Consider the following 13,325-nt stretch of genomic DNA (forward strand, 5'->3'; position numbering starts at 1 on the left):
ACGGCATTTTGACTAAGTGCGACGGCGGGACGTTTCAGTTGACGAATCGTTTGACCGCGACACGCTATCGGCTCGTCAAAAATTATTGGTGAAAACGCAAGAGACTCACCAACTCCGGCAACTCAACCTTTGTGGCACTCAACGTGATGGCACTGTGGTCCTGATAGTTTGAACTCTCAAGAAGGGAAGATGAAGAACGGTTCTTTGAGCTAGTGGGTAAATTCTATTAAAATAAGGGTTGCAGCGCAAGCATGAAAGTGCTTAATAAAAGCGAACGAAAGGCGAGGAACGGAAAGCAAAGAGATACAACACGAGTTTTTTTCTGCACTTTTGTGCTTGCGCTGCAACTTTTATTATAAGGGAAAAAGCTGTGGCATCGGAGATCATCAACATTGAGGGCGGCTCACCCGTCGCATGACGCTTGTGTAGCGCGTGAACTCGGGTTCACGGAAGACCATGCTAATGTGGAATAAATGACGTGTCACATATGTTTTGTGTTGAGTGTAGGGCATTGTAACACTTTCGTCTTCGAGTGTTCTTAAAAGAACACATGAGGTTGTTTTGTTTGTTTGTTTGATAAATTGTGAATGACGTTGTCTCCAAGTCACCATTCGTTTCACTCTGTGCATGCTTCAGTCCGAAAGAGAGAAATGAAGGTATACGCAAAAGACAGGGAGGTTAACCACAAGATAAACATATGAAAATATTACACAGTAGTTATTCCATGTATTCGAGTAGAGAGATACGAGCAAATAAGTGTCGGGCTCGTTCTGGGCGAGTAGGGAGCTGTCATTCACCAGTTTACCAAGTACTGGGTGAACTCGGTGGGTTTGTCGGTGGCCGTCTGCGTGAAGGGCCATTTTTCTCCGATATAAACTCGGCTTTGTATTCTTAGAAAAGAGGATCTTTGGGAGGGGAGAGATGAAGAAGTGTGCGGGATTCTCACAAAAAGCTCGATATATTCGTCTTGTCTAGGTAGGTGGTCAGGCCCCACGCATTATTAAGAGCGACCACCGTCACGAATGTTTTGGTCTTCCAGTGAAAACACGGATATTAGTGGTTTTGGGAAAGTCGTTCAGTTTTCTATATCGTCCCGTAATACGGTTACCTTTGATAAGCTCCCGTGGCGCACGAGAACACCGAGAAAGCCCCCAATTTCTTGGAAACGGCCCACAGGCAGGGCCGTCACGTCACAGCTATATATACCCGTGGTTTGAGCGAGGCTGCCCACTTCTGAAGTTGTACGTTGGGCATGCTGCATGCGCAAATAATGGTCATGGAAACTTTTTTCCATGGCTTGAGCTCAAAGAATGTCCTAGTAATGACGATAATCAATGGACGTTCTCCGTTCGGTTATGACTACGCAACTGAAATACTGAGTTACGATTACGTGCCACGGGTCAGCGACAGTGAAATCAGAAGCTTCTGTTTATTGCCACTTCGCACTGTCTTGCGGCAGTGCGAAGTGTACTAGCGCGTATGTAATAGACAAATGTTTGTTTATAGATATGTCGCGAACAGCATCAGTGTATTTTACTTCGATAATATATAAAGAGGCTGAAATCTGAGTCACAAGACTACTTGGGTATTCTGAGTTTTCACAACGTTTCTGGTTTCTCTCATCATCCTTACAGTTAAAATTGACATTTCTGCACCCAGAAATGCCTTTATTGGACAAACATTGAATGAAGCTATGAGGTTTGTGGAATTTATTGTGGAAAAATTCTAAGAATGCGAAATAAATTAGCGTAACATTTTAAGATAACTTAACTGAACAGTACATTTAATGAAAATGTCATAGCAGACGCAATATCAGATGACTTTCCAAGTGGTATTGCAGTATTTCTTAATACTAATGGTAATGTTATGTGTGAATTTGTTTTTCAAGAGGTGTTGGTCGCTTGCTTTTTTTTTGAAAATGGCCTCTGCAATGTTGTTGATTGTTGTCGATTAAAAAGCATAATGTGTACGAAAATAATATCTGACCCTGCCAGCGGCAAGTCATCTTTTCGTCTCCTTTTCTTTCTTCACATTTACATTACAATTACTTCTAATAACACCACCTATACTGTCTTCAGCATTATTATCTGTTAGTTCTCATTATCGCTGCGTCTAACACAGAAAAAGAGCCTTTAAATGTACACTTCTTTTATTCCTACGAAAATAACGTAGTAACTAGCGGTTTAGATGACACTCCTGAAACACGGGTGGCATATGAATGTCCTTTGATGTCACACGATACGCCTTCACATTTCGCCGAAGGAGTCCTTAAGAAAATAAGATGTGCCGGTGCCACATGAACACGTTATCTACGTTGTGCTTTCAGTATATCTTGCAGAAAAACAGTGGCGCTGCTTCTTAAAACCTAAGCATCCGGTCAGTACCAAGGAAGAAAGGACAAATCATAAGAGCTTGCAGGAGCTCACCACCGATGCCAGATTTCATGAAGCCCGCCGCGCCAACGCAAATGCATGGCAGTAAAGATACACGCGAATGCAGGTGCTTAAGGCGAGTACGTAAATGCGCAACGGAGGCTACAATTGTGGTGAGGCCAGTTGGGCACCTTTTAAAATATGTTTGGACGCTAGTAACTACTGTACAAAATATCTTATGAAGCAATAAATTTACCATCAAGACTGCAGAGCGTGTACGCAACGTTTTCGTTTGCAAATGGGTAGTGCGAGTCCGTGACGTAGTTATAGGATGCATCTCATTACTTCACAATCCCTTGTATAAACGATGTTGGAAAGGGTATGGTATACGTACAGCATGTGAACACCTCTCCAGTAGGTGTATCGTAGTTCAAAGAACTTTCGAGTGCGCACGTGTCATGGATACAATAGTATTAGACTGTTAGCTTGAATCTTGCAATTTCAAAAGTAGTGGAGAATGCTATAGCAGCACCTCGAGTTTGTCCACTTTGGACGTTCGAATTTATACAAGTCGAAATGCTAAAATATTGTCACTTCTTGTACATGTACATAAATGTAAAAACGCGAGTGTTTTTTTTTTTGCATCGCCCCGCCTACATGGCAGTCGCTGTGGCGGGTAACAAAACGTGTGACCTCATTATCGGTGCTCGGACGCACACTGAGTTTTGTAGTTACAAAGGCTCCAGTTACGTGCTCCCCCGAAAGTATGAAATTGCCTTCAACTTTCACACTGTAAAATAAATTGGATATATAAAGCAAGAACGTATACTGCTATAGATACTAACTTAAAAGCACGTTAGCTTGTTTTTGCTACCTTTTTTTGTAGACTTTGATTTGAATATAAAATTTATGCTTTTGAATAGCGAAACAAACTTGTACATTACTACAATGTGCTGACTTCGACAAGAGCTGTCTGAGCATGTTCAGAGCCCCAGTGCGGAAAGCACGTTTATATGGACATACTGCACAGATGCCGTGTAGCACTTGTCGCGTACTTTGTAAATGCCGTAACGCCAGCAGCAGTACTAATTTATACCGTTGCGTTGATCCAAATACAAATATTACATGCTCGGCAGTCTCAACATATGTGTCTGTACGGACGATGTTTTTGATGAAAAGAAAATTGTATATTTCACATATTTCACTATTTGGCGACTCCGGGCTCCTTGAAGTATGCGATGAGCATTACTTGGCATCGAGAAGCACTACACGTGGCTGTCCAGTCTCCATTTTGCCAGCCGATTTTGCGCAAGGCTCTCAGCCAAAACGTCTTGCTTTTATTTGCTTTTATTGTGGTGAGTGTCTGGTTTTTAATTGTCTTCATGTCTGTTCCCGACCAGACGAGTTTCCGTCCAACTATCGATTTCATTTCACGCAACAGGGCATGAAAATTCGATCAAAGGAAGTTGAGTTACGGTTGATTCTGTTAAGGCGCGTTCACACCGAGAGCGGATTCGGGAAGCGGATGCGGAGTATTTGCCAAATTGGAAAATTTGCGGACGCTACTCGGGATCACTTGCGGACTGATTTTGTCCACGGGGAAAAGGTTGCCGCTTTGGCCGCAGTCAATTAGCGCCCGAGGCACGCGCGCGCAGTATAGCATAGTGCCGCAAGATGGCAACCCGCCCACCGTAGATTGGTGGATGGCCTCGTGACCGCGGCGTAGCGGAGAGAATGCAACGCGATTGGTCTGAACAGGCGCGCATGCTCCCTGCCTCACAGCTTCGGAAATCCGCTTGCCCGTTTGCGTGCTCCGCGCTTAGTGTGAACGCGCCTTTAGATGCGAAGCAGCGTAAGGTTGAGCTCAAGCAATGTTCGGCGTGACCACCCTTACTGCGCATGTGCATCCGCTCTTCTCTCTCCTCTCCTACGCACCGTCCTCTCTCGCCTCGCAACACTTACACAGGGAGCATCTGCTAAACTAAAAGCCCAAGTAGAGCAAAGCCCAAGTAGAGCAAAGCCCAAATAGAGTAACCGTATATACGGGATCATATACAGTTACTTAACTTGGGCTTTGGCGGCACCCTCGGCTTACCAAAGCCCTTCGATCCAGTTGCACTTCAGGGTCCAGGCTTACCAGCGTGGTCTTTTTCTGTTAACGTATTTTCTATTTTGCCCTTTCGATCTGTCACAAGCTCACAGTATATAAGGTAGGTGTGCCCTTTTCTGACAAAACCTACTCATGTTTGAGTAAAGCTCCGAGTAGTAGTAATGGTAAGCGACCAGATTCGGGAACGTGTTCGTCTGTAAGGGGCCTTTTTTTTTTCTTGGACAAGAGGAAGGGCCATGAAACATACTTTATCTAAGGTCGTGTGCGCGTTTTTACGTAAGTGTGCGTATATACACACACGAAACATTGAAGTTTCCGGGTTAAGAGCACAGTACTTAACCTAGTTTATTTTTCTATTTGGGTAGCTTCGAACATATATTCTGATAGAGCATATTTCCTATGCCTCATTGATTTTTGTTGAATCCCCCTGTGTATATGTTCCAAATTACTTGAGGTTATTGTTATCATTGTAACTGCCACATAGAATCAGCTGTCACTGTACGCTTACAGGAGTTTTAGCAAATGAGCCAGAAAATTATCCCAGAGCAGCGACGATATAGCGCCATCTCAAAGCGACAAAGTGACAAACGCGCCATGCTATTACTAATACGTTTCTTGAGGCGCCGTAGACAACAAGCACTGAGCGCACGTCGCTGCTAGTGCCTGAGCGTTTATGTAAACTGCGCTGAGTCTTTATTTTTTCTTGGGTAGAGTTGCTGTGCTGAGTTACTGATACCGGCCTTTTGTTGGCGAAACGCACTGAACAGACGTTCCATCCCCGCTTGTATACACTTGATGGGTTCATCTTGGACCCCCGGTCAACGAACAAGCTCGTAGGCCGTAATGTGAGCAGATACTGTGTCCGAGAACGTCCTTCCCTGTCATGTAGGGTGCGTGTACCATGTGCTTTCTCCAGAGGCTGGACACGCGGACGTTATAAGGAAACCTTCGTAGGAGGCTCAGGAAGTGGCACCAATAGATAACATAATGCCTGCATGGTATGATTGTAAGTCGCTTAAAGGCCGACGCTCTCGCCAGAAACCTTCTCTATAGAAAGAGCAAAAATCACGCTTCTGTTGAAGAAAATAGACAAGAACGGTAGACCGGGGTGTCCTGCCAGCCTTGCACACCATTAAAAATGGCTGCTTCTGACTTTATCCTACACCTTCAAGCCGACCCAAACCTATAGTATTCTTGCTCCACGAAGCCCCACGTATAGAAAGGCGCTTCAGATATTGAATCTCTCCCAATATATGAGCTATAAATGATGTCCTAATGCCATATGTCTGCTGAGAAACGCGTATGGTGCTTGAAGCAGTGGCGGCTGCTACCTCTGCAGGGAGCGGGATAAGGCTTGTTTACCTTCCGATGTTCAATGCACTCGGCGCTGGAGTCCAAGGATAGGAATTCTACGAGATGCTTACGGGCATTTGACAGCGCGTCACGCCTGCCTTAGAGGCTTAGCTTTGAGTCCTCTTTGACACTATGCATGAGCTCAACTGTCCACCCCCTCACTAGTAAAATGCGAGTTCATTACACCACAATTTATAGGATCGGCCCATTACTGCAGCTTCGTATAATAGACGTTCTGCAACCGAATAAACATTTATCCTTGTATACGTGACCACGCATCGTGTGTTGCGAGAACGAAGATCCAGAACTTTAACTTCATCTATCCACTGAACGATATTGCCTAGCACGCATGCGCCGGATCACCAGGGAGATCACCGACCGGATCATCAAGGAGTGGCGCATGCACGCATTGCTCCTTGCTGATCTGGTTATTTTCGCGATTCTTCAGGCTACTCTAGAATAAACGAGAGATGAGCGAGTATGTGAGTGTTCATTCCAAAAGACAGGGTGTGCAAACACGGACTCAAGAAAAATGTCAAGAATCCCCAAACGCCGTAGTTTGTGGTGTCTTGACTTTTTTTTTCTTGTGTTTTCGCACCCTGTCTTTTAAAATGAACACCACCATAATTCCCCCAAATCATGGCCAGATATTTATATTTTATTTCTTTATTTATTACGTCTCTATTTATTCAACCAAACATGCCTTAGAGGCAAAAAAGGTTTTGCGAGAACTTTGCAGCACTTTTTGCGAAAAATTCACAGCTAAAGTGGGTCAGTCGTAAGACCAAAGGCACGTCCTCACAATACCATGTCACAATAACCGAATTTTGTTGGGGACAAAATGCAAGAACACCCATGTGTTTGAGTAGTCCCATATGACGGGCCACATAATTATGTCCTTGCTGTCACCCTTAAAACCCCACGATTCATTTGCGTGAGAAATTTGTAAGCTTTATCTTTGTTTTTTTGTAGACATACTGAGTCAACGTGTGCGTATGTAGGTTTGTTAAAGAGAATGGATAACGAGGCTCGAAGTTTAAGTGGACATACTTCCGGTTGGTTACCCCTGTACTTGAAAGACGCGTTGTTGGATAAAAAAAGAAAATGGGAAAAGAGACAAGCGCGAACAAGTAGCCGCACACACTGTGCAGCAGTAAATAGGTGGTCCTCCTGAAGTCTGTCATGGAGGCTCGCATAGCTAAGAGACCCGAATAGCACAAATATGAAACTTACTTCGAGAGCGCCCTGGAATATCAATTTTCTTTTTTTTTGTTCCGATAGTGCTGTACCTACAAGTTTAAAAGATGTTGTTCAATATCGATAATTACACAAGACAGCACGTGCGAATTTTATTCAAGAGCTCTCCGCACAGTGTTTACACTACGGTACCGTTTTCTGTACTAAAATGTCTATATTCTGTATACGTAGGGAACATTGAATAAACCTTTCAAAAAGGTAACTTCTTTATCGTATCATTTTATTTTTCCAACAAATATGTGTTTGTTGTGACAAATGCATCTCTATTTCACTCATTCCGTCCACGCTCCCCTGGAATCGGAGTCTCCTTTGAAGACCACGACAAAATTTAAAGTGGCCTTTCAGTATGAATGCGGTGAAACACAACCGAAAGTTGTATGTTGCTGCGCATCGTTTGCGCGACTGCTCACGCCGATTCTGCGTTGCGTCCGCTCTGTCGTTCATCGTCAGACGCTTTCAACTGGACAAGAGTCCCGGAGTGCTTGACCCCGCGTTTCTATTCGGCTTCAAAGCGGCGTAGAAAGCGGCACAAACCCTTTCCAACCAATCAATGCTGAAGGCGTGCGCCCGGTTCTCCTTCACGGACTGGGCAGACACTTGCATGCACGTGTATACTGCGCAAACGTTCCGAACGCGACGCCATATCTTGCAAGCTGGATTTTCCGAAGCGATTCCGCTCTAGCATCTGCATATCCGCCGTCTTCGTCCACTCTACATTCGAATTCTTTAGCTTATTTCTCTCCGTGGCATATTCGATCAGGGAAGCGTAGGCGAGGTTGGGAGCGAGTTCTGCCCAGTGGTTTTATTCGTTTACATTCTGCGATGATTGATGGGTAGAGCGGAAGCAAACAAGCGCCCGCTTGCTTTTCAGGGACGAACTCATTTTTCTCCAGAACGTTTTCTTCCTTTTCCACTCTTTTGTTCCCCATTTCCTTGAAAAGAGAGCTCAGTGCTCACTGCACGGGCTCAGCGGTGCGATGCTCTGAGAAGCTACCTCCGGCACACAAAACTGCCCGTCTCGCAATCTAGAGACATGTGCGCATACCTTGTGATGGTGGTTGTTCAGAGCGCGTCTACGCAGGCCGTCCGCACATCGCGCACGCCATTAGGTCTCTACTTCATGTGCTGCCGTGAGATGAAGAATCGTTATGGTTGGAAGGAACAAAAACAAAAAAAAATGTTGTGACACATGTAAATTGACAGTAATGAGATTTCATGTTACCCAAGAACTGAGGCGTCTTTTGACAAGTTCTGGAAAAAAAATTCCAGTTTTTTTTTTCAAAAAAGCATTGCTTCTGTTGAGCAGTATTCTGCATCCAGCCTGGTACCTGCAATGAAAGCTAGCTGCTTGTTCAGGAAGCTTGCCCCGCCGTGGTGGTCTAGTGGCTAAGGTACTCCGGTCGCTGACCCGCAGGTCACGGGACCGAATCCCGGCTGCGGCGGCTGCATTTCCGATGGAGGCGGAAATGTTGTAGGGCCATGGGTTCAGATTTGGGTGCACGTTAAAGAACCCCAGGTGGTCGAAATTTCCGTAGCTCTCCACTACGGCGTCTCTCAATATCATATGGAGGGTTTGGAACGTTAAACCCCACATATCAATAAATTAGGAAGCTTACGCAAAGAGGTCATGAATATGAAAGATTTTAATGATAAAATGATTAAAATATAGAGGCATGACCGTTAGACATCTCCATGAAAGGAAATAGGCAAAAGAAGAGAGACGCGGACCCTATTTGCAAGGTCCCACTGCGGCATCTTTTTTGAAATTCAGCGCGTAAAAGCTATATCTAACACCGTTGCTCACAGGTGCAAAAAGAAATAAGAGCTTAGAGTTTCACATAAAAAACAGCGCCAATAACGAGAGACAAGAAAAGAAGGAGACAGACAGCGGCACTGCCCAAGCCACCACGTTAGCTAAGAGTTTCACTGTAGTAACTATTGCGAGTGAAGAAAAATAAAGCACTGTTGCTTCAGAGTGGCAACACGCTGTGCGAATGTATTGGGCCAATACGTCGTATGAACACAATAGCACTAAAGAGCCCGTTTTACCAAAATTTTGGTGTCGACCTATATGTCAGCGTCGTTGGCTGTATGCAAAAAAATTGAGATAGAAAAAAATAATTAAATCTTTGGTTCGAGTGGTAACTGAACGCAGTTCATCTGCGTGGCAAGCAGTTGTTATGCCACCGAGCTAATCCACTGCTTGGAACTGTTGCGGGGGAAAAATCGCATACGAATGTCCCATAAAGTAGGGAGTCTCCTTAATGCATGCCATATCGCGTGACAGAAGCGTAGAATCGCACCAACTGTCAAAACGTGTTAATTTCACATGGAAATGGTGATTTAACGTTCTCTTAGTTACAATGCGCTCGGGCATAATTAGTAATCACTACAGCAGCAACACTTCCAACAAAGTGAGTATCTACATCTTCGTAGGTTTGCCTGTTGCCTTAGGGACGCGTATACAGGGTGCTTGGCTGATTCGCAAAAGGCCTTATTTCGCGATAGCCCTTGCAGTAGGCATTCTGGGATAGTTTGAAACTGCCAATGCTACAGGCACACCGACATTAGACGCGTTGTCCACCTAGAAGCGTAGGTATGGGCATGCGATTGAGAAGGCAATGCGAAACGCATCAGATTACGCTATCGCGTTATATTGAATGCGAAGCTAAAAAGTCTTCCATGTTCTTGAGTGTTTTACTATAGGTAACGGAGGCTTGCATGCGTGCTCGCTGGTGAGTAATCTTGAGACCAATTAGTTGAACTTCATTGGTAGGTTTAAACAGAAGCAGACTGATATGACTCGCATAATCCACAAGGTATAATGTTGGAGCATCCTCTGCGATTCGCACGCACCACGCGATCTTGTTCCTTTATTTATAGCGTCGTTCGACGCAGGCTAGCGAGAGAAGTCGCAGAGTGTTGGACTGTGGTTGTTAGTGTATCTTTCGCATCAGCCAATTTCCATCTTTTGGAGCGAATCTGCACCCATTCGTACCTCTGGTACATCAATGATCACAATAACATAAAGCTATTCTAATCTTTCCAATTTTGAATTAGTTATTTGCCCTTTGTGGCTGTTAACAAAGATTTCGAGCAGTGACTTCTCTGCGTTTCACCTTTTTTTTTTTCATATGAGGTTTCAAGAATTCAAATACTCTCACTCTCGAATTGAAACATTTACACCTGATAGGACCAAAAAAAAAAAAAAACCAAAACTCTCCTAATTTTACGTTTTTTTACTTAGATTAGTCGCTATAAATTGAAACTCCAAAGTTCTCGAGCCGGCGTCACAATACCGGAAACGCACCACTTCAATTTTATTTGCACCGACTAACAAATACATGATTCCGCTGAACGAACTGAAAATATTTTGAAAAATCTAGGGGGCACACCCCTTGACGAAACGAAAAGAACAAGGCTGCCCTCTTATCTCACTTGCGTTGGATACACTGCGAGAATATATTTCCTTGCATAGAAAAAATATTTCGCGTAACTCTAAAACGTTATCGAGCCTTTCCAGCAGGAATAAGCTACGCGTGACGAACCACAGTAAGATAAGTGAAAAGATTCAGGCACGACGTGCCATTTACCCCCCCCCCCCCCCCCCCCGTGACTTTTTTTTTTTACCTCTGTTAGCCCAGCGTACCTTAAACCCTGTCCACCTCTGTGAGCTTTTCAGCTGTCGCCAGTCGCTGTGACTCGCCAGAGCAGGCTATGCAGTGCGCTTTCAAACGAAACAGAAAGGACCTCCTGCAAACGAGGAGCGCGCGTGAGAGAGCAGTTTAGAAAACGTTGATTACTGCCTGTACGGTTGCGTTGGCGGTTACTCATCAGGAGCTTGGAATAAAATCATATTGACATAGCTTTACATTCTATCGTTCCAAGATGATGGCGTATGCTCCTATATGATGTGGAGTAGAAAATATTCACTCATAAATGAACAAACAGTGAGATAAGCACTCGACGGGACGAATGATGGTGGAGAGGAAGACAAGCAGTAAAAAGAGTCGCTATAGTTCGAAACCGGCCGGACAGTCACACCCTGAAGAGAGCAAATGGGTCTCGCAACATATAGGGCGAGTTTTTAATATTGAAAACTTCCAACAAATGTGGCTGCAGAGTTTGTTTTTCTTCGTATAATTTTGCCCAGACGCACAGATCTTTGTAAAACATGCTTGGTTTGAAATTATCTTCATAAGTGAACAGTAGCGATGTCCGTCGGTACTCTTGTTTGGACTGGAATAACGTATACGCACGCTCACGTGCACACGTACATGTTGCCCGCATACTGAAACATTCCATCCTAAGGAACGTCTTGAGGTACTGCTGCGATACGGCAAGACAAGCCCACTTCTTGAATAGACGTGTAATCACCCACTGACTTACGCTCCGCGCTTTTGCTCAATTCAGGCGTTAATACGACGACTAATGGCATGCCATTTTTGCCTATAGCCTTGCGTAAGTGGTGCCAGTGTCAACTGGCGACCTAGCTCAAGAGGTAGCACTTGCCCATTGCAGGCCACGGTGATTTTGTGCTGACCCGTCGTCTGCGCACGTTTTGAGGAATGTGAGAGGATAAAGTAAAAAAAAGTGCACGAAGAAAAACGAAGAAAGAAAACGGATCATGCTCTCGCCTCGTTTACTTTAGACGCATACTGCAGCGGTGCTGGCAGAAAACCGCCGTGTTCGAAAGCAAACAGTGGGCTCTTTGTTCGCACTCGTGCGGAGAAAAACGATGATGTGTGCTTTGAAGCAGGATGGTCTAGCAAGTACAAGCACAAGGTTAGGGAAGCGACAAAAACATAGAGCGGCCGGCACCTGTTGGAGTACGGAACTGCTCGATGTATGAAATATATGGAAAGTGCTTTGTAAACACGCACGGTCTGTGAACTTGAGTACTCTCAAAGCGCGGATATTGTAGAATCTGCGAGCACGTAAAGGGTATACCATCAAGAAGACAACAGGTGTCCCCGCTTCACAGAGAGTATAGCACAAAAACACAGCACTATTGAGGAAAGGCCACATTCTTCTTGTGCCATTCTTCTTGTTGTAACGCTCCATAACATTTGCAGTGCTGGAACATTTGCAAAGTTAGCAATATTTAGCTGGTTTGATTGTTTCGAGGCGATATATGGTCAAGAAAAGCTGCGTGTGTTGGCGCCTTTCTCAAAGATTTCTGCCAAGGGGCGATGTACGCGGATGTTGGTGAATTGACACGAAAGAAAACCTAAGGAAGAGCAGAAAAGATACCATATTGTTCAGAATGAAAACCCGGCAAAAAATTCACTTTGCCGACTTTGGCCTCATATATTCATAAAAGGCATCCATGCTGCATTCCATAAAACTAATCTATAACTAAGAACTGTTGCTGCTCTGCTCAAACTAATGTTCTCATTTGGTGCAAGCACCTATCGTTCATTTTGTGCGATAAATGAATGTCATTATTTGGCGCTGCCTTTCCCCGACGAGGCTTAGTGGTGCACGATCCAGGGAGCCCGGCGACAGCGAATGCAACTATAAGTTTACGCTTTCGCACACGCTTCCTCTAAGCTACAGCCGTCAACCTGGTTGGCACTCTTGGTGCTGCATGCGAGTTGGCAGACAGTGACAGCTCTCAAAGTACGTTTGAGACTGTCAGTATTGCAGGTAGTTTCAGCTTACATGCAACACGTGCCCGAACACACAACGCAACGCTGCAAGCTGTCGGCGCGACGATCTTCCTCGTAGAAACTGCGCGTGCTCGATGGTCCTTCGAGTGGGAGCGGGGCATTTCGCGAACCGCTGTGGTTTCTTCGTTGCTTAGTTACAGCGCCTTCGGCAATAGGAAAGAGCGTCAAGGGAGCAGCCTGCCACTGTGAGGAAGCTGTGAGGAAGCGGCAGTACAACGTTTTTTTTAAGGCATGCGGTGGCAGCTTAGTTGTGCCCGAGCTGGTATTTTGGCCGCGTGGGTCACGGTTGCGGCGCCATAGGCTGGCCAAGCGGGCCGGCGCGCGACGGCCTGGCCGTTCTGGCGCCCCCGGCGCGCGCCGGCGTCGCTCGTGCGCGGCGACGGGAGCACCGAGAGGAGCGCATCCTCGCTCGCCGGGCGGCGCGCTCACCTGGGATCAGGGCGGCAAGCAGCAACAGCAGCGGCGGCAGAAGCAGCCCGGTCATAGTGGAGCCTGGCCCGCTAGGTGCTCTGCAGCATGAATGGGACCGAACGCACCGGCAGCCCCGGGTCATCTCTCGCG

General features: G+C 45.5%; 1 protein-coding gene across 1 annotated transcript in view; it reads right to left on the reverse strand.

Annotated features, from left to right (window-relative positions):
* LOC119175835 (uncharacterized) overlaps positions 1 to 13,325 on the reverse strand; it is an 81,867-nt gene extending 68,542 nt beyond the window's left edge. Inside the window, exon 1 of the mRNA XM_037426835.2 lies at positions 13,194 to 13,325. Coding sequence (XP_037282732.2) covers positions 13,194 to 13,317 — 124 coding nt within the window. The 5' untranslated portion in view covers positions 13,318 to 13,325. The remainder of the gene's footprint in view (positions 1 to 13,193) is intronic.

This window comes from Rhipicephalus microplus, chromosome X, assembly GCF_043290135.1.
Source record: "Rhipicephalus microplus isolate Deutch F79 chromosome X, USDA_Rmic, whole genome shotgun sequence".
In the NCBI taxonomy this organism is placed as follows: Eukaryota; Metazoa; Arthropoda; class Arachnida; order Ixodida; family Ixodidae; genus Rhipicephalus; species Rhipicephalus microplus.